This window comes from Dromaius novaehollandiae, chromosome 13 (assembly GCF_036370855.1).
Source record: "Dromaius novaehollandiae isolate bDroNov1 chromosome 13, bDroNov1.hap1, whole genome shotgun sequence".
NCBI classification, from domain to species: Eukaryota; Metazoa; Chordata; class Aves; order Casuariiformes; family Dromaiidae; genus Dromaius; species Dromaius novaehollandiae.
Window position 1 is genome coordinate 1,880,199 of NC_088110.1, and position 27,095 is coordinate 1,907,293.

At 50.4% G+C, this 27,095-nt stretch overlaps 1 protein-coding gene across 6 annotated transcripts in view; it reads right to left on the reverse strand.

Moving 5' to 3' along the window:
• Positions 1-27,095, reverse strand: part of CPNE2 (copine 2) — a 93,857-nt gene that overhangs the window by 29,038 nt on the left and 37,724 nt on the right. For 5 of the 6 annotated variants that reach the window (XM_064519350.1, XM_026104089.2, XM_026104090.2 and 2 more), the window contains exons 4-9: positions 23,536-23,610; positions 18,158-18,229; positions 12,066-12,149; positions 7,600-7,689; positions 6,767-6,865; positions 316-402 (exon numbers count right to left, since the gene is read on the reverse strand). In XM_064519350.1, the coding sequence (XP_064375420.1) occupies positions 316-402; positions 6,767-6,865; positions 7,600-7,689; positions 12,066-12,149; positions 18,158-18,229; positions 23,536-23,610 (507 nt within the window). The remainder of the gene's footprint in view (positions 1-315; positions 403-6,766; positions 6,866-7,599; positions 7,690-12,065; positions 12,150-18,157; positions 18,230-23,535; positions 23,611-27,095) is intronic. The other variant, XM_064519353.1, reaches the window with a different exon arrangement.

Genomic DNA, 27,095 nt, shown 5'->3' on the forward strand with positions numbered 1-27,095 from the left:
TAGCTTGGGCTTCGTGCTGACGCTGCCCACATGAGAACTGCGCTCACTGGGAAGGTGGCCAGCCACCCATCTGGGCTCGGGATGACACCAGCAATTTCTTCTAGCACAAGGCACCAATGAGATAGCAAGCGGGTGTAATCATTAGTGTGCCAAGTGGCGAGAAACCAGGGATGGAAAGAAGCCGTGTACTCCATAGGAGCAGCACTTGGAAACGCAAGGGCGCTGCAGACAAAAGGGAGCAGAAAAAAGCTCCGTGCAATTTAAAGACTCAACCTGGGTGAGGAATAGAACGAAATATCGGAGCTTTGTACTCACTTTGCAGGACTTGACGATGATGATCCCAGAGTTCTTGTAATTCTTTTTCTTCTTTTGCTTTTTGGGGTTAATGCACTCTAGCTCTAGCTGTAACACACAACAGAGACACCAGCGTGAAAGCAGTGCTGGGCTGTCTCAGCCAGCAGCAGCCTCTGCGAGCCGATTAGCCCAGCTGGACTTGCTCAGCCAAGAGCTAGGCCAGCCGCCGCAAATGCCAAGCAGCGGTGGTGGCGGCATGAACCATTTCCCCTTCGCAGGGGCTAGCTGTAGACTGCGGTGGCACCTCCCAGCCATGTGTTTCAAAGCGCTCAGGAGACATGAGTGAATCACGGCACGTTACTGCTGCAGAAAAGGAAACTGAGGCACAGGGCCTGCTTGGGAAGGGGCTACTTCTCCTTTCCAGGGGTTTTCGACTTGGCATGTCCAACCACCTGGCTCATGGCAGCAGAGACACCCCAAGGAAGTTACCGGGGTCTCAGAAAGTCGGGCTCTGAACGCCGTTGTGGTGGATAATAATACTTTACCTTTGTGACCTTGCATAGGGCAGGGCTTTGGGATGCAACAGGGGAGAGAAGATCTTCCCCGGGGACTTTTAAGATGTGCCTAGCATCAGTTGCAATCTGCCCCTTTGCGAGGAAGCCACTTTGCTTTTTGGAAATAAATTCAGTCTGGGGGTGGTTTAGTAGTAGGAAAGGAGAAGACCACTTTAGAGGTTGACAGTCACTTTGACTTTCCTTTCAGGGAAGGAGAGGCTTCCAAAAGCCCAGAAACACAGAGATAAGTCAGCAAACCCTAGATGGTTACTGAAAGGATGGAAGACAAGCATGGGGCATGGACAGGGAAAGGACATTCAAAAAAACCTGCAAAACTGAATAGCCTAAATGCTGCTGAGTCCTGTAACACTACCCCAACAACCAGGACAACACACTAATAATTAGGGCAGGCCAGAATCTTTCCTCAAAAGCTCTGCAAAAAATACAAAGCCTCTTTGAATGTTCAGAAAGTGAATTTGCTGGATGCAAACTTTTCACAGCCTGACCAAAAGCAAAATACAGATCTATTGACAGAATCCCCTGACTTCAAACAAATCCAAGCAGAAGATCCAGCTGGGTCACCCCAACACGCTAGCACGTGGCTCCCACACTGGACCATCCTGCTGCCGTGGGACAGCCCCAGCCTGTCTGAGCTCGGCTCCCTGCAGCAACCCACTGCCCAGCCTCACCGTCCTCCAAGAGCTGGCAGAGAACTGCTGGAAGCCAAAGAAATGCCTCCTTGCTTCACCCGGGGCCATTCATAGCCACTTCAGGCTCCACAGACATCGTTCAACAGCATCAGCCTGCGGACCTTGCATAGGAAACCCATGGTGTGACCAGTCACAGCATCACTGTCACGACTAACTGGTATTTTTTCCCCCTCTGGAGCATGGCCCATTGCTCCCACAGCCACTGGAGGCTGAATAATTCCCCTCTGCCTAGGATGTTTGACAATACTGATAAGCTGGCCCAGCTCCTCGGGAATTTTCTTCATAGCTATGTGAATTTAGCTTCTCCAGGGTCCCAATGCCCTGAGTTGGTTAGGGCTCATCCTTTATTATCCTTTAACTCTACCAACCACCCACCACTCTTCCCCACTGCTGGGACCCAACCTGCCCACAGTCGCACAGGGCAAACCTGGAGCAGGTCCACATGCAGTCACATCCTCTCCTGTTGACTGGGCTCCCTCTATTCCCTGCACCTTGATGCAAGGCATTAGACCCCTCTGAAAAAAACACGGTGCTAGAGATAGCCAGCTGGTTTACAGCTCTCCGCTTGCCTGAGTGCAGTTCTAGTAATTCCCCGCACTGGTCCTCCCCTCCAGCAAGCGGTAAGTATGTTCAATAGGAAGCAAAGAAATGGCCCCACTTCCAAGGAGCTCGCAGGAGAAGGAGGCATCTTGCAGCTGACAGCCTGGAAGGAGACCAGAGCTCACCGGAGTGCAATAGGCTGGGCAGAAAGTGGGGTGAGAGATCGAGAGATGCCTAGAGCAAACGCAACGTTCAAGGTCTTTCTAGAGTAGAAGTGACCAGGGAAAGAAGGATTAGGAGAAACAGAGAGAGAAAGGGAGGGTAGAGGCTGGAAGGAGGAAGAATCCAAAGGGTGCAGAAAGCAGGATAAAAATCTGGAGTAGTTACAAGGGAAAAGCTCGAGCAGAGCTGCAAGAGGACCCAATGGGAGCTGGAGGGAGGAACTAACGTCAGTCAGGCCCTGCTGGGTAAATACACCACTTTATGCTGAGCTGTCAGCTGCTCTCTTCCCACCATCAGGCCATGGCTGAAGACTGCTGAGATTCACTGAAGAAAGACCGCAGGCAAAGGGAGGGAAATATAGTGTCAATTTTACAGCTGGAGGAAGAGGGGAAGTGGGGCATCAAGGCAGCAACTGTCCTCCCTTGTCCACAACAGCAAACCCCAAACCTTCCCTGATCATTTCTCCACTAAACAGCATGCTCACCAGGCCCCACAGATTTCCCTAGGGCCTGAGATTTTAACTATAGGGCACCCAGCTGCACCTCCCTCCCCCTGGCCTGGCAGCTAAACAAACCTGCATTTTATTTGCCAGGATCAAACATGGTTTGGAAAAGAGCCATCAACAGGGTGAGTTCTCAAGGCAGCTCAGGTGCATTTGATTACCCAAAACAAGTGGCCAGGCTTGGAGATCAGCTCAGCACGTCAGGGCCCAAAGAGACAGGCTCTGACAATCGGGTACCAAAATCCTACAAAGTCCCTACTGTGGTCTGGGCCCCAGCCCTTAAAACTGCGCTGCCAAACAACTCCGCATCACCCCCTCGAGGGACCCAAGCTTGGCATATCCCTTTCCCGCACTGGAAAAACCCTTCTCCTGATGAGGAAAAAGTAAAGTAGCATCTTCATCAGCTTTGGTGAACGGACACGAGAAAACGGAGGCGAAGAGAAGCCAGGAGACGGGGTCCAAACACCGACCTGGGCAGCCACATACGCTGGCAAAGGCAGCCAAGGGAGACACGTGGCACTCGCTCCCGGGATCTGAAGCAATGAGGCTGCAGGGCTGTTTAGAGCAGGCAGCTGCATTTAGAAGCACAGGAGACCAGACAAATGCAAAAGCAAAAGCCGAGGAGTTTCACCAATCCTGAGCTGTCGGAAAGCAGGGGCAGACAGTAAACAAGACACTTGTGCATGTATTTGCAAGTTATTGCAGGGGAACAACCTGGCTCTGCCCTTCTCCTCATGACTCCTCTGCTCCCAAACCAGCGGCAGCACCGAGGAGGGCCCACAGGAGGTCAGGGAGGAGGCATTTTGGCTCAGGCCTTGGACACAGAGGAGGTTGGCAGCTACTGCTCTTCCATCTGTGCCCAAGTAGTAGTGGGACCTAGCAGCACCTCGCTCAGCAGCTCCCAGCCTTCTCCGATCGGCAGTCCCCTCCGTTTCCCTGCGGGCAAAGGGGCAGACCCTCCGCGACAAATTTAAGCCTGCTGACCACAGATCTACTTTTCTTTGCTCTCTCACACGCCCTTGGGAGCAGTCCACGAATGCGCAAACACCAGATCTCACATGTCAAGACGAGGGTGGCGTTCCCCTAGGAAAGGCCCACAGAGAAAACCCTGCCACGAATCTCCCCAGGAGACAGGAGTAGAGCTCTTCCGCCCATGACCCACAGTGGGAACGAGGGATGAAGGGCCAGGGCACATGCCGACTGCAGCGTTCACGTTCCCACACAAACGCCGAGGCCAGATACCCAGAGCTGCCTGATCCTGCACAAGCAGGGACAGAGATGGGTGAGATCCTGACATCCAACGTCGGTAGCAACCAGCTCTCCCTGCACTGTGTCAACTGGACCCTGGCAGCCCCAGTAGCCCATGCCCCTGGCTTTTAAATACAAGGAAAAGATGAGCTCAAAGCAAGTTCCCGGCCAGGCTTCAGTGATGAGAAAGATGCTCTGCATGTGGCCTTCTCCACCTGCTCTAAGCCTTTACGGGTCCAGGGCAGCGCTGGGATGGAGCTCGGATCCTGAGATGTAACCATCCAAACAGCAGCACCACACAGTCCTTCAGAGGCCAGCACCGCGGGCCAGCCACGGACGACCATGCTGCAGAGGAATGCGTGACCAGAGGAGGGATGGGACAGCAAGGGATGAGGTGAGATCTTGCCGGGCAGCCTTCCAGGCAGCCAACAAAATCAGAGCAAACGGGGCTCAACACTCAGCTGCCTGTTGCACTGCAGCTCTTGCAGTACATATAAATAAGAGCATATTTGGCCAAGAATTTCAGCCATCTCATGTCCCAGTACAGGTCAAATACCAGCACATCCAGGGAAAAAAAAACCCAAATGTCAACAAAACAGAAATAAAAACCCTCTAGGGCAGAAAACAAGTGCCTGAATCATTCTGACAAGAGCTCACAGTAAAAGCAGCACTGGCTGATAGGGCCAATGCGGCCCAGGCCCTGGGGAAAGACACTGGGATTCAGCAGAGGAGGACTCCTTAGCCCAGAGGGAAAAGCTGTGGCTGAGACCGGACCATGTACACACTGCAAGGAGCAGCTTTCCCCCAGTCTTACAGAGCTAAGAATTCACAGCTAACTAGTGCAGAAAATTTTGTAGGTGCTCTGCTGCTGCGTCCTGACCCCAGACCATCCTGGTATCAGAGGTTGCCACAGACATGTCCTTTTTGATGTGCTGGGAGGTGACTGCAGCCCGCTACCACCCAGGGGCTCTAGCCTGTTAAAACACGCACAAAACACAACACCGGGAGTAGGAGTCTTCATTCAGACAAGGCAAAACTCTCCCGTGCCTCAGTTTCCCCATCTGCAAAATGAGGATAAGGATACCAGCCTGCCTCACTGAGGAACCCATAGGGATCAGTGAAGCTGCAACTGGTGCTCCAAATACCAAGAGCGTTGAAGGAAGCGTTCAGCAGCACAGTTTGGCCAGTGGGACGTGTTTGCCCCTGCCAGTTTGCAGCTGGAACAGCTGCTCTAGGCAGACAGGAGACCATCCTTTCAACCAAGTCATGAGTAGAGCCTGAACCAAAGTGCTCTGGACGTGGTAAGAAGCCTCCCCCCACCCCATCTCAGACGGGCCGCGGCCAGACAGCGCTGCTCATGTCTACAGACACGCCAGCACACTGTGCCTGGTTGTCGGCAAGAGCATCTCTGTTCCTGCTTCTGTATTTACCCTCGTCAGCATGGCCACACCGAAGGATGAGACAGGTCACGAGGAACCACCTCAGGGAGATGGGATGAGGAACCACGATACAAGGCAGTGATGAGCCGTGCTTGCTTGCTTTTGGAGAAGGCTTCCTCCGCTCAGAGCCCGCAGCCAGCTCGGCTCAGAGAGCAGTGTCTGCTGGGGTGTGCTGGGGGACAGATTTACTGGGAAATGGATGGCGCCTGACCTTTCTGAGGCAGTCGTCATCTCTGCCCAAACGCCACTGGAGTTCCCAGGGGTGCTGGGAGACAGTAATGGACAAGCCACGCAAGGGGAAGAGGCAGAGAGGCCTGTCCTCAGCTGTACCCATGCCACGCTCTCAGATGTGTTATCCACAGGGGCATGGGAGCACAGGCACACATCAAAGTGAATTTAACTCTATCTTACAATCAATGTCTCAGTGTCGGATGGGGAGAAAAGAAGATTTTACTGCTAGGCTGTAGGGGTCAATTCCAGTGGAAAAAGGGGCTCAATCCCTAACTTTGGCACAAACTTCATCTTTGTGCCTCAGTTTCCCAGCTGGAAAACTTTTCTAACTTGGCTGAGTTCTGTGTTTTACAAACACCCACTTCTCAGCCAAGACCTCCTCTAGCTTTTAATCTTAGATACGACTGCTATAAAAAGCCCTGTTTATCCAGGAGTCTTTTCACAACATGCCTTGAATGAGGCAGCATCTGAAAAGATTTTTGCTGGCACTTCAGCAGAAAGATGGGGACACCTTTCGCCACGAAACCAATGCTGAGTTTCACAGGAGCTGGCACCACCTCTCAGTGGCAGGGCAGACAGAGTCCCAACAGCATGTCACACTGGCTATTCACTGGGAGAGGAAAGACAGCTGCTCCCTCCCCTTCCAGCCCCCCAAAATCACAGGACATACTCAACAGCAAAGCAAGGAGCACAGGAGAACGTAGGAGGAAGTGTCAGCAACACGAGCCTCAAACTGTTACGTTTCTGATGACTTTAGATGCCACTCCAGACATCTCAACAGAGCCTGCAGACAAGACTGCCTTAGCTCTAACTCAGCTGTTTTAGCTACAAAAGTAGTGTGACTCACTCACAGTGTGGGTGGGAGGAGAAAAGGATTTGAACTTGGCCTCTTCTCAGGGCCTTCACTAACCCCGACACAGGTTCAAGGTCTCACTGTGAGCAGCAAAATAACTCTAAACAACCCACTCCACCATCAGCCCCTCCACTGTCCCTTTCTTGCTCATCCTCCCAGGGAACAGCACTTACTGGAAAGGCATCTTGGGCTTCGCACATCCTGGCCACCGAGGTCTGAAACTCCCCGATGAAGTCGTGTCCTCCATCACTGTCGTAGTCGTAACACATGACCTAGGGCAGAAGGAGCACAAGCCAGCCTCAGACACAGCAAACATTCACTATTAGGAGCACAAAATGCACATTCTCTCTCTGCTCTGCCCATGAGCAGGTCTCATCTTCCTGCGTGTAGTGGAGAGGCATCTCTGCCCCATGCCACCCCTGCCAGAGCAGCCTGGGGAGGCTCTGCAGCCAGTCTGCCTCATTGCGCAGCAGCCAGAGAAGAGCAACACCCCGCAGCTGTGCAAAACACCCCCTCCCAGGGCTCCCTCAGTGGCTCCATGCTTCTCACTGCCAGCTGTGACCAATGCCGTGACCACCCATGGGTTGCCCAGGCTCTGGGGAGCCCATCCAAGGGGCTGCCAGCTGCCTAGTGCCTCTCACACTGCCCTGCTAATACCGCCCTGGAGAGAAAGCTGGGAGCTGGGAGCAAGAGGGCTGGAGCACAAGGGTCTCAGGAGCACCCTCGGTGCTCCCCCAGGCTCTCCTCCGCTGGTGGGTGCCAGCCACAACACTTCCCAGTGCTCAGCAGCAGACGCCTGTGCTCACACTTGTCCCTCATTAAGCCAAGGGGACGTAGTGGCCCTGACAACAGGCAGCACCAGCAGCGTCACTTGTCGAGGTTTCCAGCTCCTCCTTCAGGAGGGCCCAAAATGAGTTTCTTATAAACACGCCATGGGCTTTCAGCTGCTTAAAGGAGGGGATCACAAAGGCCATCACAATACCGGGCTGAAGAGCCCCACAATTACCTTTATCAGCTTCTCTATATCTCCATCGCACAGTGACACCAAAGGCACAGTGAACGGCTTCCAGACAGGGTCCAACGTGTACTTGATCACCTGTGGGGTGGGAACATAGGGATGGAGTCACTACAGACACACATGAAATAGGAGAGTTGAGCACAAAAGTAGCGGACAGGTTTCCGAGAGAGGTCCTGGACCAGGTTCTCAGAGGGGTGGGGTGGGCCAGGCATGCTGCAGAAAGCCCTGTCTCCATCCTTCTCTGCCTCCTCAGCCGAGACCTCAGCTGGGAACAGTAGTTCCCCAGCTGCCAGTTCCTAGGCGATAGCAAGCATGAGGTACAACATATTTGCTTCCATCACCTCTGGTGATTTAATCACCTCCAGGGGCAATTAAGGAAACCTGTTGAATAAAGCAGCATAGGCAGCAAAGCAGACCAGCCCCCAGCAAGTCCACATCTCTTGCCTTGTCTGTGTAACATCTGCCCGAGCTGAAAAAATACAATTGACACCTTTTGACATTAACTGAGAGAATGCAATCATTTGGTGGAAACCTCGAGGGCTAAGCAAATGCTAGCAGGCTCTGGGTATACTTCTGTGTATATCAGAGCTGCCTGTAGGACATGCGAAGACCATCTTCCACGAAGGCGCCAGGCTCAGAAAGAGAGATTCAGCTGATTTTTAGTCTGCAGCACAATGTTCAGAGGTGCCAGAGCCCTGGCACAGAATGAATCACAGCCTTTTCATGATGTCATTTCTCACTGAAGCAGCAGCAGCAAAAATTCACACGAGGAAGTCATTTTACTATATGTTTTCATTAGGAAAACGGAGGAACAGGAAGCCTGACAGCAACAGCAATGAGGGGAGGGACAGGAAAACTGATTTATACAGGCTCATTCATATCACAAGACACGGGCCTGATGAAAGAGCCATGTGAGAAGGTTCAAAGGCCAGTGTTACGCGAAGCTCAATGTTACAGTGCCTTCTCATTTCAAGATAAACCAGAACACAGGCTGCACCTGAAGACAGTCCATTTCCTTACATATGGAGGGTGTTATAACCATGGAACTCACTGCGGCAGGGTATTACTGAAGCACTGAGTTTCTCCTGGCTCAAAGGAAAAGGAAGTGAAGAAGAAAAAAAATTCAGGAAATTTAGACAGTAAGCAGCAAAGGGTAGACTGCAGATTAACCCTGCTCTGTGCCAATAGGACAGAGGTGGAGATTTGTGCCAGCAGGCAAAAGCAGCCCTCTCCTTTCTCCAGAGCCATCAGGCACTTCTGCTGTGCCCAGCACCAGCTCAGCCAGGTGAGGAACAGGTCCATCTTCGCTGCTACACGATGGAGCTGGCACATAACCACACAGGGAACTGGCTTTTATCTTTACAGACAGGCTCCTGCGAGAGAACGGGAAAAAAAACCCTGACACTGCGAGCACGGTTTAGCGGGGAATCTGTAAACACCTCCTCCTCGAGGTTGGAAAGGGCGAGGAGGAGCCCACGCGCCCCAGGAACGCCAGCGCTACAGTGCCCATACGCTGCCAGACACCGGGGCCCGAGGGTGGGCGTGTAGAAGGAGCTGGGCTCATTTTGGCACCCAGCACTCAGCTGGGCATTCACACTTTGCCTTAAATAACAGGCTGTAACAAGTGCATTAATCCTTCCCTGCCAGACACCTCCGTTGTGGCATGACAAATACTAGGCACAGACTAGCAGCTAATTACATTCACACACCAAAAGCTGCGAGAACAGGTAACCTTTTTTTCTTTGTATCTGGTCTCAGAATATGAAGCTATTCCTCTGGTTTGGGATTCCTCCGAGGGCAGTGGTTTACTTCCAGGGCTGGGAAGAACGAAGCTATCGGAGAGCCTGTAAGGCATGCAACCCTTCCTCCCCTACATCAGCCACTTCCAAAAAATCTGGCTAGGCCCTCAGCCACCAAAGGACAGGAGAGCCAGCGGCAGGGATTTGGGGAGCGATCCGGAGGAAAACCAGCCCTACTTAATCCGGCTCCCCATAAATCTGACCTGCTCACAGAGATCCCAATGACGGCTGCCCAACAGCCGCGCACAGCAATGTTCCCAGTCCCCATGTCCCTTCCAGGAGGAAAGGATTGGAGGGCGCTCGAAATCCACGTGTCGGAAAAATACGTTTAAATGCTCTCTAAGTCAAGGCTCAGTTATCTCCACTAAACAGTGGGAAACAACCAAATAGCACGATCCCAGCTTGCTCCCACAGTGCAGAGACTTACAACAGAAATAGAGTGAATGAAACATGAATGGAAACGTGTGTGGGAAAGCACCAGAAGAAACAGCAGAGCTGGGGCTAAAAGGATGGCCCATATCAGTAACGAAGGACATTGCTCCCAGTAGGAAAATTGTGAAGCATCTTGCCTTTATCGAGCACAGAAGGTCTGTGCTCCGATACGGCCACAGCGCGGACAACTTGTCCGTGGAAAAGCTGCACTGTGACTACGGGAGGATGGCAGCAGGGTTACTGCCTGTCACACGTGCCGGTCCTCCTCCTGCCAGCCCAACAAGGCAGGCTGTGGCCGCAGAGATGTCTACATCCCAAACATATATCCCAGACAAGGAAAAGCAGACAACAGGCAGCAACTCCTAGAAGCTGTGGAGGCTGAAGCAAGCAAGAGTCTGAAGGACAACCCCATAACACCTGGAGACTCCTACAGGATGGGAAAGATCTGTCCAAAACCTAGGTCATCATCACCAATCAAGAAAAACCCAAGAGATGTGATGAGGATTCAGCAGCTGATGTCCCTTCTCCTGTGTGTCACACACGAGTGATCCTAGCTGGACCACTTGGTATGCACATCTTGGGGCTTATGTGCATGGGGGTGTGTGAGTGAATGAAAACTATGAGAGAATGAATAGCAGTGGGAAAAATTAACTCATTTAGTGATTTTGTTAATAGGTATCACCTTTCCCCTTCTGCAGTTCACTTTGTGTTTTGTTGCAATAATTTCCTACAGTGGGACTGCAGGGTCCTTAATCTAGCCTTGGGGGAAAAGAAAAAGGGGTGTGAAATGTGGTATGATCAGACCCTCTTCCTCCAGCGCGCTGGTTCCTGCGACCTCCTCCGGCAGCTATCACCCCCCCTCTGCCAGCTGGCAGGAACTATGTGCAAAAAGAAGTCTCTTCCTTTGAAGCAAACTTTGAAGAGGGAGGGGAAAAAAGCCATCAAAAGCCACTTTTTAGCCTGCCTTTAAGAAAGAAGAGAGTCGATGGTCGTCACATCTCTCACAGCAAAGCTCGAAGGGAAAGCAGCAGTGCTGCGGCACATGCCCCTGCGCTGGTCTGCCAGCAGCAAGCCTGGCTCAGCGTTGCCGCGGCCTGTGGCTGGGGAAGCACCTGAGCACCTTCTGGTTCATGCAGGCCTGCGCTTTCGTCCTCCTCCTCAGGGTCCAGATCTTTACTGCTTGCTTTGAAAATGCTCAGGCCACTTCTCCCTCCCCTCCTTTCTGCTGCTTACTCCAAGCATGAACTGCAAGGACGGCAGCTGCCCCGTCGGTGGGCTGGGAAGGTGCTCAATGCACTGGCAGCCCAGAGCACTGCAGCTCCTCTAACTGGAATACTCCATGCCCACGCTGTATTTTTTCTTCATAGTATTATTGACTTTAGCAGCTTAAGAACGTAATCAGAAGGGAGCTCAGAGCAAAATTTTGTGGCAGATGTGAACAGGGGACGGAGAAGGTTTTGCTGCCCGTGACCACACACAGCTGGACCAAAGCACAAACCTAGCTTCCTCCTTGGCTAGGGCTCCAGCACCATGAAACACAAGGCCCAGATGCTCACGTGGTGGAAGCTGGAGATATCTGCGTAGTCTCTCCAGGCCAGCTAAGAGCTGGCAACGCTATTTTTAACCTCTTTCCTGTTGCTCTTCCACCTGGGCCATCTCCTGCCAGCACTCACCTCCTCTCCCCACTCCGGTTCTCCCAGGTCGTGGCTCGTCCTGCTGCTCCATCACATTGGGGAAGAGTGATCCAGGGCACGGCCAGCACCAAGGCTTAGCCAGGAGTGACAGTTTGCGTGCCCTCCCTCCATCCCTTTGATTCATGCCTATGTTTAAACAGGGCCTCACAACCAAGAGAGTGTCTGGGACCATGCAAGGGACACATGGATTCCATGAAATAAATACAGACCCAGGCTACTGAATTGCATCTAGGTTGAAGGAATCAAGTCATGAGGTTAAGAGACCACTGCCTTCTCTGCGTAGTAGATACAGTAGTGAACAGCATAAAGAGAGACAGCTCTTTTTTTAAAAAAAATGTGGCCTCAGTGAGTCTTTACCTGTCTGAGTCCAGTAGCCTCAGCTGGACAGGGCAAGCAGCAATGTGGTTTGGAAATCCCTGGCTCCCACTTGCCCATTATCAGCGATCCATGAGATAATGACATCAAAGACAAAATAAGCTAATTTAACATTAGTGGCATTTCAGTTAACTCCGGTCAGAATACCACTCACCTCTGTTCTGTGGACCAGCATCCATTTCCCATCATCACCTGGTTTATAAAACTCTAAGAAGGGGTCTGACTTTCCAAACAGGTCCTGGGGAAGAACAGTATGGGTTACACAGTGATTTTCAAGCAACCGCTTCACAGTCAAGCAACAGCTGGGCCAAGTGAGACCCCCTTCTTCTCCCTTTTCCTGTCACTCCATCAACAGATGGACGTTGGGCAGAAGTGAGCGTGGACACGAGCCCAACTGTCCACAAGCCTTACTGAACACCCCACAGCCAACTGTGCGAGACTAACAGGTAGATTAATGCCACCCACAGCACATACAAACATGGGCCTGGGCTGGCCAGAACAAATGCCGGATGCCTGCTGTAGGTCTCAGAGAAGATCTCACGGTGCCTCAGCTCTGGGCTGACTCTGCTCACGCGAGGCCACAGCAACCCACCAACAGCACATATGGGAACACCACAAGGCAAGCCACCAAGCTCCTCTCCGCATTTACCAGAGACATAGGAACTCTTACGTAGTTCCCAGCTCACAATAGGAAGCCAAACTGATAAAAGACAGCTTTAAAATCAGTCAAAAACCATGTCTCCAGACCAACTGAAAGAATGATCTTAAAATCCCACCTCCAGTTACATGAGTGCAGCTCTGTGTTACAATCCGATCCTCACGCAGATGCTATAATTTCATAAATGAACAGCCGCACACGTGGGTCCCGGCCAGCCCCCGGTACTGCTCGCTGGCCCACCCATCCACTGGTAAAGCAGTGCCGGCAGGACCCAGCCTCCTTTGGTGTCCTCCCGCCAAGCCACCCTCAATACAAAAGGCTGCTTCACAAATTTCCCTTTCCTTGAGATAGTTATAATTTAATTCTTCTGTCATGCTTTTCATCCACAGGGTACCGAGGAAAGGAACGGTCTTATTTCACTATCAAGTCACAGAGCAATGAAGCCGGTTATCAGCAGCGACATTTAGGAGATAGAGCAGCACCGCGTTCCTCCTCTGACAGCCAGGCAGCTTGCAGTGCTGTGATGCTGCACTGCCTGCCGATGCCGTCGCTCCGGGGACCGGCTGACCATTACACTTTTTAAATCAACGGGGACAGGGCTCTACCTGCAGAAAACAGCTCTAAATCTTCTAGGAACAGTTGAGCTAGGATCCCGGGAACGACAGAGAGCGTACCAAGCAGGGTGACGCTACGAAAACCTTTGCAAACTCTTGCAGCCAAGAAACAGCCTGCGACACAATGCCGTGCACGCGATCCCGGACGGTGCCTGAGTATCGAGAGCGCTTGATACCATTTGGCGCTTGATATCATTTGGCTTTTATGCAGCAGGTGATTCGGCACCCTGGGCGTACGTCCGCGGCATTGCGCGCCCAGGAGCCCAGCACCCGGCAGGCTCTCTGGGCAAAGATGCTACGGAAAACAGCCCAGCTGGGAGGCTGCTGAGCTCGGGTTCAGAAAAACATCCAATGCTTAAAAGGAGAAGGAAAAAAAACAAGAATTGTGAAGTGCACAAGTGTCTTGGAGGGGGAAAAAAAACCCTCCTACACACAGCAATAAAGCAGGAGCAGAGCAAATCTTTAAGGAATAAGCTGCATTAGTGTTGACAGAGATCATATAACACCCTCCGAGATACGCAGGCTTCAGTCGGCGTGCGTCTGCCTTTCCCGCCAGCGCCTCCTCAGACAGGCCCCTGGTAAAGGGCTGCTTGTTTTTCTCCCGATTTATGAGAAACAGGCAGACACATAGCCCTCCTGCTATCTGCAGGCAGCCTCTTTCGGGACACTTGCCCGCCTTGCGCAGTCGCCTGTGAGCAGGCAGAGATCTCGGTTCAGGTTTGGGAGTAGGTCCGAAGCCAGGAAAGCAGGACAGAGAGCGGCGGGGGTTGCATCACCGTCAGAAAGAAACTCCAGTATTTCTAAGCGGAATCTCATTGCCATTCAGAAAAACTAGGAAGTGGTTAAAAGCAAACCAAAGCCAAAATATGCGGAATTATCTCATATTTAATGAGAACTCAAGCCTTTTCAGCTGGGTTTTCTCCCAGCTGAAGTGGAGATAGCTGCCTGAATCCTATGAACAGCCAGAGGAATTTCCTAGCGGTTTGAGCAGGGATTCTCCAGGCTTCCAGGCCACATGCTGGGGACACTGAGGCAGGCTCCTAACTGCAGGCAAGGAGCCTGGAAGCCCTGGGATCCCTCCTCCAGGGACAGCCCAAGGGGCAAGGACTGTTACGGACACAGGTCCTTGCAACTCCCCAGCAGAAAACCAATTAATGTTTCTATCAAAATCCTACCCGTTTCCAAAGCCAGCTGGAAACATAAATCACTGCAAAGCATTTTGGCTTGGAGAAGCCATACCTGCTTTCGTCAAAATTCACAGTCACCTCTGATGACTTCTTTAATTTAATTTTATTTTATTTTATTTACAGCCAGTCAGTAGAGAAGACCAGGCCATAAAGGCTTGCAGAGAGGTTCTCTGTGGTGAGGTGATTCTATTTTTCTCCTACCGTTTTGCACACATTTGTGGGAAAGAAAAACAGACTATTCTTTCTACAGGGAAAATGGTTATGGTACAGTTCTGCTCCTGTTTACCTGGAGCCTGAACTCCCTGCTTTAAAGCTTTACTGTTAAATTAAAGAACTAGCAGTGTGTCCCTAATCCCCAAGGATCCTGACCCTGCCTGCACTCATTTAACCTGCATCCCACCGTGGTTTCCTTGCCCAGTGAGAGTTGGTCAAGGCATTGGTCCAGATGACAGAAAGGAGCTTTGAAAGATGCTTGACGTGATCCTACGCACAGTGGAGCAGTCCGGTTTGCAAGTCTGCTCAGCCTTGCCCCATTCAAAGCGGGGTGGGAGATGCCTCCAAGCCACAGGATTGTGGACTGCTATTTTAAAATGTCAGCCACCAACACCTCACCCACGCAAGCCCGGCAAGAGACACAAACTGAACAAGGAAAAGGGCTCAGCAGGCCAGACCGATCTGCAAACTGGTTCAGACATCTCATTCATCCAAACTGGGTCTTGCACATCACAGACAAGGAGGGCAGAGATGGCACTTGCGCAAGATGCCGTGCCGCAATACAGAGCTGTTAGCACCAGTTCTGGCTTAGAGCACTCTCCATCTGCCTGTGCAGAAGCATCTCACCTGTGTGCTATCCTCCTGCTGCCCCCACAGCTGGGTTGTACAAATGTCTGTGGGGCTATCAGGGCTGATCCTGGGTAAAAATACCTTTTTTTTTCTGCAGGCTATGTTTTTGTTAAAAAAAGGAAAAAACTCTACAAAGAGTTGATCTCACAGAAGGTACAAAATCCTCAGGCTGCCTCTGCTGCTGATACTTTTCCCCCGTGAAGCCTCGCCATTTAAACCAAGGTAGCGAGCAGCACATGGAAAAACAACAGACGGGTGACGTGGAGGAAGAACCTGCTCTTTGCCAGAGGAAGGTCCCAGCATCGGGGCGGTCACTGGGCAGGAGCTGCCTGGGGCTGAGCACGGCTCCAGGCAGTGTTTGCAGCACAGCTGCCAAGAAGGGAAAGGTTTAACCACGCAGGTTAAATTATTGTTACTCAGAAGGGAAACTGGCCAAACTGACATCTCCACAATGCTTTCTCTTCAGCTGGTTTTAAGAGTCAGAAGAAGTGAAGAATTCATGGGGAAAACACAGACGCTCAGACACTCGCACGTTCACACCCTTCATAGCCAGACGAGGGGGAACGTGCACGCACATGAACACACACACGTGCGCACACGCACACCATGGTACACGGCCCTGGATGGCAGCTTGGCAAGTCGAAAGCTCCTCAGCAAGTTGGGCTTCCTGATGCAGGTGGGTGCTCACACCTTCGACTCAGCATGTGCAGCAAGAGGATCCCATGGACCCCCATGATATCCCGTAGGATGTTACCCAGGAGATGCAAAGATGATGCTTGAGTCTCCCCGCAGGCCACAGTCTTGCCCCACCCCGGCTATGGGCTGTGCTGTGTTGGAGGGCGTTATCTCCCAAGCTGCAGTCAGCTGCCTCATCCCTTGACTGTTTTTTACCTAGATGCTCTCGTTATCTTCCATCAATGACCAATAACTGCCCATCAGTGAGTTGTTCATAGACCAACCACCTCTTTTCAGCCCATCATCTCTTTTCAAGGCTCCTGCTATCAGGCCACGCTTGCACTCTACACTGTGACAAAACAAGTCTGCTACAGAGTTCTTACAAATTCAGACCGATAAACAAGCCTAAAGGCCAGGATGTCCAGATCTCACACAGACGCCGGTGGCCGGGGCTAGCAGGGGCGATACTGCATGTAATGGGTCACAAGGCAACGCTGCAATTTTCCCCGCCACGCGCTCCCACGCTGGAAGGCAGCACAGCTTCTGAGGCTCTGCGCTCCATGCAGGACTTCAGCAACCAACATATGAGTCTCATCACATGCTGCCAGGTGGGAAAGACCAGCAGGATCAGCAACGGAAACTAAATCTACTGCAGCAGACACAGCCTGCGAAGGGGGTTAAAACTACAATAATGCTGATGAAGACACAGGCATCTGATCTGGGACACTGGTGGAAACCGAGTGCTTCTGCTGAGAAGAGAGTTGCTGAACAGTGGGGTTTCCAGGTCATGGAGAATTTCAGGATTTCTTTTAAAAACTGAGTTCAATCTAATTTCCCTTTACATGCTCAAGGACAATTTAAGTTGCAAGTGCTTTCCTTTGAAGTGACATCAACATCTTTTGCCCATTACCAAGACTTTGAGCACCTCGGCACTGCTCTGTGTTATGGGAATCGGCAAAGAAACCCAGGTAGCTGTTGGTAGCAGCAGACGGTCACTGAGGCGAAGCCTGAAGTTAGAGGAAAGAGCTTTCTGCTGACACCTGCAGACAAACTGCAGGGAGACCTAGAAAGAGTAGCATTATTCAGAGTCCTTATCTCAATGTAACCCCATATCCGTATCACAAACAGCCTGCCTAAAGCGTTGCAGGTAGACATTGAATTACTGCGTCTCGATTTTGGGTCTGAAGGTCAACAGACCTGTATGTATGATGCTCTATTTGAGCAGCATCACAAGATTTCAGCTTTGCATAACCAGACAGAGGAACTTGGTCACAAATCAGGTTAGAAAGGCAACTCCTGCCCACGGAGCAAGTGGTGCCACCAACTAACTTGCCGTTATAACAAGTGCACATACGCCTGAGGTACCAGTGCTGTGAGGATGGCCCCAAGTCCTCGGCGCTGCTCTTCAAAATGGCCATGGCTGCAAAGGGACCCCAAAGCATGAAGAAATAGTACCCAGCCTGCCATGATATCTCATCTCTTGCTTGGCAAGATGGCAGAGGCATTTTCTCGGAGCACCAGAAGAAAATTATTGCGTTAGGAATTTCTTCACTGACACACATAGGATTCACTCTCAGCCAAGTCTCGGAGGAAGCCACTAGCTCAAAGACATCATCCAGTCCATTTGGAAAATGGAGTTATTTGGGGATTCCTTACCAGTGGCATTCAGCTCTTTTCACTACAGAGTACAAGAGCTGGTAGATTAAGTGGGACAGAGAGGAAACAATAGTTGCCAACAGTTGAGAAAAATCCTTGGATAAATTTTGTATCCATCTCTTTTGGACAATGGGACAGGACAACCCAAAATTTCTGCCCCCCAAAACACCCTTCTGCCTGGATGCTTACTTTACTGTGGTTTGAAAACTGAGGGCCATCCTGTCAATAATGCAAGCTCCAGAGAGGCTAGGAAGGAAAAAAAAAATCCCATAGATTGCTTAGCAACAGAACTGGTTTAAGAAGAATAGCTCTGGTTGCTTGGTAAATGAGGTCAGACTGCTTTGTTCAGAAAGGCTTATGGTTTTCTGTGCATCATACATGAAGCAAAATCCATGCATTACCTACTTCCACGAGGTCAACACTTCTTCCCTAGGAAAAGATGGGCCCTCCCGTTTGAAATATAAAGTAACATTTACTCAATTTAGAGAATAATGCCTTCTCCAGTATGGCTGTTTTCAGGCACTGCTATACCCATAAGCAAAAATTTCTTTAGATCTCAAAGCCTGTACAGCAAAGACATTTAACAGCATCCTGTAGACACAACACCGCTTACCTTTTTATCCAGTTTTCTGCCAGCCATGCTCAGAGTAATCACTCTGTTATCTGAGAGCTCTTGGGCAGCTATCTGAAAGACAAGGGAAAGCTGGATTCATTTTCAACATGAAAAGTAAGTGAACATCAAGCCAAAAACTAGAGAATTCAGAACCTGAGGACAAATGTTCTGCAGATACTTTTGTAACTTCTGCAGAGCCTATTTCCAAGCTAATATATTTGAACATCAATATTTCACTATTGAGGAGTGAAACTCATTTTACCTTTGCAAACCAATGGGTAATTCGGGACCAAAGCCTACTCCCCAGCTGCTCCCTGTAAGGGAGAAGGAGAAAAAGCCCCAGCTTCCCTTGCATCAGTACTGTAATTTATCCTGCAAGGAGACAGTTTATACACCAGCTTTAAAAGGAAACCAAACAGGCACCCAGTGCTGCTGCTGACCTTGCAGCCAGAGCCCTGGGGACATCTACCAGCCTAGACAGCCTCCTCCGCGGGGCTGGGTCCAGGGAAGCCCCTTCACTTGCAGGGCTGGGAGTCAACAGTTAAGGACGAAGCCGCTCAAGAGCACGGCGCCACGTGGGAACGGACCGCCGCGATGCTCCACGCAGCCTCCTTCCCACATACAGTTAGCTCTAAATCCGCTCCCGTCGGAAAGGAGCCTCTCCTGCATCCCTCGCCCGGCCGTGTTGGTCCCTTGCAGCAAAGCTGCTTGGATGCACAAGGGCCTTGCGATGATGCTCGGCTCCAAGCCTCCCCTCCTCAGTCCGGGGCAGATGGCCACAAGGCCGTGCCTCTCTCCTCTCGGGCCTTTTGATGCAACAGCCACAGATTTCTGGCCATTTGCCAGCAGGAACTGGGCAGTTTTCCCTCTTTTCCCCCCTCCTTCTTCACTAAGTTTCAGGAAAAATCTGAAAAGGGAACGGAACTCCATGGGAAGGCCAGCACGGAGATCAGAGTTATGGAAACACAACCGACATCAAACGCAACAGCATGTACTTTCCCTTAGCCTCAGAAAAAACAATGATGCTAATCAGGACTGAGCAAAGCAGTACTGACTTCCCAAAAAGATCAGAAAAGAAACCGTGAGTCACAAAGCGTCTGTGAACAGACTTATCGCCCTTCTCGGATGCCGTGCAAAAGGATCCAAGACACCCGTCAGCAAAGCCTGAGCCCGTCTCACCCAGCCTCTTCTGCGCAAGGGCTCCCGCGCATCCCCGTTAGGCTCCAGGACCTTATGAAGCCACCAAGGATGGAGCCAAGAGGGAGCAGGAGCCATGCAAAGCCTTGCCAACAAGCTGCGCCACCTCTTCTGCTATTTATCAGGCTGGGAAAGAAAAAAGTGACTGGCCCTTCGCGTGGTGGAAATCCAGGCGGCACCGACAGCTTTAGCGTACGTCATCTGAGGATACAGCCCCATGGCTGACAATCCAGCCCTTGCTCCCGACAAGCTGCAGCAGGCTCAAGTGCAGCCCAGATTATTTCAGTTTAAGCGACATTTTGCACATGCACTTCAAAATGGCTTTGACTGCCAAGCACCAGTGGGCCGGTTTTGTCTGGAACACGGTCTAATGAGTCTCTTGGTATTTTAAGAAAGGGAATGTTTATAACAAGAAAAAAAATATATATTCACTTCTGTTACAGTAATTTTCTGAATCACTTATATTTTGTCCTTAAGGCTGTGTCCTGCCCAAACATCTGCTCTCCACTTCCCTATCGCACTGCTCCTTGCCCTTTCCCCTGCCCTAACGCAGTCCAGCCCGAAATTCAGTAGTGGAGCCTCTCCCTCGACGCCCCCAGCCCCGGGGCAGCTGTGGATAGAAAGGGAAGGAGACAGCAGCAGGACATCCTGAAGCACGGAGGGGACATTTTTCCTCTTACCAGTGCGCTAGCTTTGCGAGCATTGCCTTGTGCTACATCACGCAAGGAGGCTGTTTTCTTACTATACGCACGCAGTATAGTAATTACAGCCAGGCCTTTATAAAACTCGGTGAAATCAAGGGGACAATTTTCCTCAGAATGAGCAATCAGAGGATTATTTGCACTTATGAAAACCACAGAGTTTGCAGAGATAATTAGACAGAGTTGTAGCCTTTGAATCTGCCTGGGCAGCTGGGCTAGGGAACGAGTCACAGCTCCTGCACAGCTATCAGAGCAAAGCATTTTAAGCGAAGACAGGTCTCTTTAGTCCATAGAACAAGTAAATACAACCCCTCGCCGCCCAGATGTTCACTTCCAACTGGAGCAACAGGTGCTTTGAGTTGAACTTATTCCAAGGGGCAGGCTAGAGCTCTGAGAAGCTAAACAGGACCGAGAAACAAGTCCAAACACTAACCTGAGGGTTCAGAGAGGTGGGTTAAAAACCCTTGCTTTAATTTGCTTGTCGGCAGTGGGGAACAGGAGTATTCTGTGCAGTTACTGAAGATGTTGCTTGCTGCGCAGTCATATCCCAGGCGGAGGATCTGCTCGCTACAAGCAAAACCAATGTTTCTCTCTCCCCCGTATACATATGTATCATTGTAGATAAAGTCAGAATAAGTTCCCTGCTAGCAAATGTAGCAGATAACTCTCTGCATCATAAGAGGAACAGGCAGTATAAGGACCTTTGTGGAAACCCTAATCTAAGGAACAAGAGGAGGTTCACTTCCCAGACTGACTCCAGCACAGACAGAGCTGGTCACGGCACATGATCTGAGTGTAAACCTGAGCCCCGAGGAACTGCAGAGGACTGACCCTCTTCCCATCCTTAACAGAGATAAAATGAAATCCCAACCATGGCACGCAGCTGGCATCACGATGCTCGCTGCGGGAAACAGGGCTGGACACGCTCTCCAGTCACTCTCTTTTGGTTGCTCGTGCTCACAAGCTTCCTGATGGGCTCGGGGACGCTGCTGGTATGAGATCTTCCACCTCGGCCACACACGCAACGCGGAGATGCTCCCTTATGCTACAAGCATAATAATTTCCCTGGGGAGACTCCACGCAGGGCTCTGCTTGCCACTAGGACCATAAACTTGAATTTCTTTAAGGATATTTTTTTCAAACATGTGGATTCTTCCCTATATATTTTAAAATGAGCCACGGTACCAGTCTTCTCCTGCACCTAGTCCTTTGTGGGCCTGGACCGCATGTGGTCACTGGAATCAGCACCAGGAAGAGAAGCTGTAGGGAAGCAGATCCGGGAGAACTTTTCTTTGCAAGTGTTCACAGGGAGGTTTGACACATGCGTCAACTCATTTAGGTCCCTTTCCGGTCCGTTTTCAAAATGCCTTTGTTGAGCCGATGGTTTGTGAGCTGCGGCTGCAGAGCTTCCCCATCTCGATAGAAGGAAGCACTGGAAACCTACCCGCCCCCCCCAGCGTCAGCACCCGAGCCAGGGTAGAAATTTGCCCTTCTCTGGTCACACTCCTCACAAAAACACACCCAGCTTGGAGTCCCCACGTTTTAGGGCTCACTGGGCTGGTGCCTGCTGGAAAGACGCCTGACCACAAGGAAACCCCTTCCAAAGCAGTGAGAAATTCCTTTTCAGCTGTTGAATAGGGGTGGGGGGGGGAGAGACGAAAGGTCTCCATAACGCAATGAATTAACCTTAGCCCTATTTCCATAATGAAGTCAACTGCAAGGATGCTCTAGTGAGGCAGAAAGCACTGTGCAGCGTCCAAAGCCTTGTCACAGGACCCACCAGTGTTACCAGTATCTGGGACAAACCAGACACTTGCTTGTACCGCACTGGCACAGGTCCTGGTAGCATCTTCCCATGGCCAGCACAGCCAATAACAACCCACAAACCACTTCAACCGGCAGAGGCACGTCTTTTATTCAAGTGACAGAAATCAAGGCTTTTCATGTTAAAAGACCTCAGGATTGATTCCTATGAATACAGGATTGTTTCCTACCAATACAGTGACATGCTTTGGGATTTCTGCATCTATTTAAGCTTAGGGACCCTCACTTGATCCCATTAATCCAGCTAAGGCACTTCTATTGCATTCATCACCATGACATTTGTGTGCTGCAGTTAAGAAAATGGATATTTGGAAAAAGTGGAAGGGAACATGGGTGAGGAAGGTAGGGTTTGGCTCCAAAATCCACATTTCGTATGCGTTGATGTTTACAGAGTCCAAAGCAGAAGACCCCTTCTCTGTTGCTGCTTATAGCCCAAAACTCGCAGTCCTAACCCGGGGGCTCACCATGCTCCAACACTGCGCCCAGCCGCAAGGGAAAGGGGCTCCCAGCACATGTGAGCTGGCCACAGCCTATTTTCATCGCCCAGTCTGATTTAAGTGGGGGACAAAAAAACCCACATCAGAAAATTACAGAAACAGAACAAAATGAACTAGACATCTCAGACCCTTTGGTTTTAATGGCACATTAGTGACTGATAAGAAGTTTCCTTTTCTAAAGCTTGCAACTTGGGAACTTGACTGGAAACTTTTAATCTGGTCCAGTTCTTCCCCCCAGCCAAGTGTCGGATGCGGTGGGCAGAGCCCAGGACTCGGGAAGGCATACAGCATCAGGTACCTTGCGAACTTCGCAGTGCTTTTCTTTTTGCATTTAAAGATTAACTGCAGCAATCAAGAGAGAAAAGCTGACCGCATCTTCCCAGTCTTTCTAGCAAACCGCAATGGGGATGCTCTTGCAGCAACCACACCCTGGTCTTTTAAATTGCTTTTAAATCCTTCCAAGGCTTTTTAGACCTAATTCTGGTTTAACCCCTTGTGGGCCATCTCAAGTAACAGGAGGGAAGGAAAAGCCTTTTCTCCCACATCTTTGCTGCCCAGCTGCGAGTCTAACAAAGCCCATAACTAATGCAGAAAAGAGATCCAAGACGCTGGGAGAGGGGAAACAGGCCTAAATTTAGTCTTTTCATTTTTAAAAATATCCCTAAACAGATCAGCAGCAGGAATGCCACCGCCTGAAGGGGTCTGCATCAGGAGCAGAGGCTGTTGCTAAGAGACCTGTTGCTGCCGCATAACTCCCATCCTCTTACTACAAACAAAACCACTGATTATCAGCGCAGTAATCAGCCCTTTTACCTCCATCTGCTCCGGGGAGGGCTGAATAGACATTTTGTATCACGAGATAACAAACAACAACAACACATATTTACTTTGTATTTCTCCAAATTTAGGTTTTCTTATTTTAGTGCTCAGAGACGGAAATCAAGATCCAAGTCTCACAGTGCCGGACACCCAAATGTCACGAGGCAAGATGGTCCCTGCCCCAAATACCTCCTCCTCCAAACAGACCAAAGGTGCCAGGCAAATGGGAGGCAAAGGACCTGAAGTTAGTGATAAAGCATAAACCCCGGGCTCCTGCCTTGCCCCCAGCTTATTATCTGTGTTTACACACTCCGTATGCAACAGAAATGAGTAACCGTACCGTTATCATCCCTTTCCCAGCTGGTTTGCCGTTCCCCAGAAGGAGAGTTCTTGTTATTTTCTTGCTGGAAACGATCTAGAGAAGCCAAAGAAAATAAAGTCATGATCATACAAGTGATCAAAAGCAGAGTCATAAGCAACTGATCATTGCTCACGTTAGTTAATCCTGATGAAGTGTTCCCAGCAGCAGAAGACAGACAGGGCATTCAGAGCAGACCAGGGTAACACTCGTATCGCCACCATCACCCTGGCACCTGAACGAAGCTCTTGGCTCGTCTCGAGAACAAGCCCCAGGACACGTCGGCTGTGACGGCAGCACCCTCCGACACAGCCGAGCCCTCGGGGGACAGGGCAGCCGCTAAACGGCGTGCAGCGCCGAGGGGCCGAAACGACCTGCGTAACACGCCGTCTCCAACCTGACCTGCGGAGCGGCTCGGTGCGCAGCGCGGGTCGGCGGGATCCCATGGAGTCGGAGTTACCGTGCTTTGTTCCAAGCAAAATTACAAGGCAACCTTTTCAACCCCATTTTAAATACTCCCTTGGACCACAAAAGGAAATTCCTTTTTCTACTACCGTGACCACTGCACCAGCAATTCCCTTCTGGGCCACGTTTCCATGGCTGAATCCTGATACAAAGGGGACGCTCACGACCCCCCCCCCCCGAGGCCTCCAGGACCCGCTGCCACAAGTACTGCCATAAGGTGTTTTTCCCCTGTCTTTCACCTCTGGCTCACAAGATACAAGACGGGACCATCTAGGAGCTGAATAAAACCCCTTGCAATTTTCCTGGCTCAGTGAGTTTCATCTGTCTTTGGAGTTGGGGATCCTGCAAGCTTTTCCAAAGGAGGTGCAAATCCCTGCATAACAAACTGGGACCTGCTGAAACCAGCCTTGCTTGTCTCCCTTACTTCTCGAGAAACCCTTCAAAATTTACAGGCTACAGTTTAAGAAAATGCAGTCCCAGCCATCCTTCTACCTCCACCCTTGGTCCTATGTCACATTTTCAGCATCCAATTGCACCAGCTTAAGAAAGTAATAATAATAACAACAAGAAGTAATGAAACGGCTTAACTTCTTGCTCCTGCTGTCCACACATGAGACCGAGTGACCCAGCCACACTCAGGTTCTCCCCATTCCTCCGCAGCAATGCTTTTCTCCCTCTTTTTGCCATTGCAAGGCAAAGTCCCTCCTCATTGTGGCTAGCTGCACAGGAGACCTGCAGTTATGCTGGGATCTTCGATCCAGTCACGTCCTGGAGTTTTTCCTCCAGAAGGGCATAGGAACCACCAAATAACATAAACTACATGTTTGTGCAATGTTGAGTACAGGCTAGGGAAATTTCCTCCTACCCTGGCTAGCAGAGACCACCTACCCCCGGAAGCCTGCAGTTTGATCCCTGTTAGATTTCATTTGGCCACAGAGGTCGTTACCTGTCCGAGAACGATGCAGCCACCCTTTTAAATCTCACCATAGGCTGAATTAGCTGCAATACAATGATCTGCCTAATCTGACAGAGCTCTGATGCAAACTCAGAATTGAAAAGTCAGATGCTCATTTTGCAGTTCCTCAGGACCAGATTATTTCTACCCAAGTCTGCTTTCTTTCCCCTCCAATAACTGCTCACGCCTCAAAACCGGGCAGGTTTATGAAAACATCTCACCAGACAAGAAACAGAAATCAAAACACAGCCAGAAAACCCACAGCAGCCTGGCTGAACCCACAAACCCAAGCCCTCCCTGTTTCATATCTCTCCTCATCAGACACCCCGGCACACATGCTACCACTCCTATCTGCCTCCTGCCACGATCAGGCTGTGCTGCAAACGTGGGGCTTGCAGCATGCCGGGAGGCTGTGCTCTCCACAGGCAGACGAGAGCAAAAATTTCAGACAGAACACCTCCAGGAACGGCTCGACTCCAGTCTTAACCTACAAGGTACAGAGTGAAGAGATGCGTTCAAAGCTTAGAGGTTGCAATCTTTCATTAAGACTGGAGGAAAAGGGAAAAGGAGAAACAATCGCCCCATTTCAAGCTGGCATCTGTTATGGATTAGACATCAACAAGAAGCTTGTGTATCACTGGCTTGGGTTTATGGGAATTGAAGCAAAAACACCAAACTGGGTGCACACAAAAGGCAAGTTCTCTTTTGCAGAGTGTGAACAGTTGCATGAGTTTACAAGAGTTACAAGAGTTTAGAGTTATCTTTTCTCTAATAAGGATTAAAAAAAAAAAAGAGAGAAAAAGAAAATGAATTATTACAAGACAGCTGAGGAGTGTGAGACCGGAGACAGCTTCATGCTGTCAGCGAAGCTGAATACATCCCCCTTTGCTGTCTGAACGGAGGAGTGCCACTGAGCAGTCCTCTTCCACCTCCGTGCCGGATGCCCTGCACACAGAGACGGGCACTTGCTCGTGTCATTACAGAGCGCTCCCAAAAACCCCACCCATGAGAGACGCTATATCTCAAACTTTGTAACTATAAATGCTCTTCTGACAAGTCAAGGTCTTGAGTGCCAGAACACAGTTGGCAATGGGAAGGTTATTCAGCCCCCTTTGGCATATGCAGAGCCACATGACAGTCTGTGTAAAAAGGTGATCACATTCACAGTCCTCCCTGAACACCTTGTGCTGGCTGTCCACCCCAACCCACCTATTACAGTGTCTGCTTCCTCCTGGTTCCCGGCACTGAGCGCAAAAGAGAGAATGTCTCCCAGTCTCCATGCTCATGCCAGGTACCACAGAAGCCCTGGGCAGCTGGATGCTGAAAAAGAATGGAAAAATCCCACTCATTTCCTGTCTCTGAGTCAGAACAAGCTCAAAAGAGAGAGAAGTTTGGAGAATTTAGCTATCAAATCTTAACACGGTCTGGGCTCTTGGAAAACAGACACCTTCCAAAGGTTTATAAATTGCATGTGTCCCGAGACCTTTTCCACAAGAAGAACAGAAGACACATTCCTGCACCAGCATGCTAAGTAGGAGATATGATTTGCTATACAATAGCAAGATTATTCTGCATGTGACAAAGCTAGGTCTGTTTTCAATGCCTTGTTCTCAAAAAGAAGAACAATCATTTTTATTACAAAAACTTTGCAAAGAAAAGAAAAGAAAAACATGTATTGTATTACATTCAGGCAGATAACTGAGAAAGAACCATAGACTGAATTCATCCGAACTTAAAGCATCTGAAAGATTCCCAGGTCCAAATCCAAGCTAGTCATTAGGGATCCTACTATAACCCACAGAGAGAAACAAGCATCTCCAAAGGCTTCCAAGATAAGTGTCCAAGGTAATTCGGTGCATTGCCCTCCCCTATGTCCACCAGGGGTTTTAATTCTCTCTGCAGGCAATAGCGGGAGCCCGTATAACTAGCTTAGACTTGGGCAAGCTAGGAGACTTCTACCTTCAGATGAGAAGAACCCCAGTCCTAACGCCGAACAGCTCAAATGCGACCAAGTCATATGAAAGTAGCTTTGGCCAGGAAGGACCCAGCAACTTAACTGTAGATCACAACAGCAGCTCTAATCCCCCCACTTCCCTGTGGCTGATATTATTTGGGGTCCCTT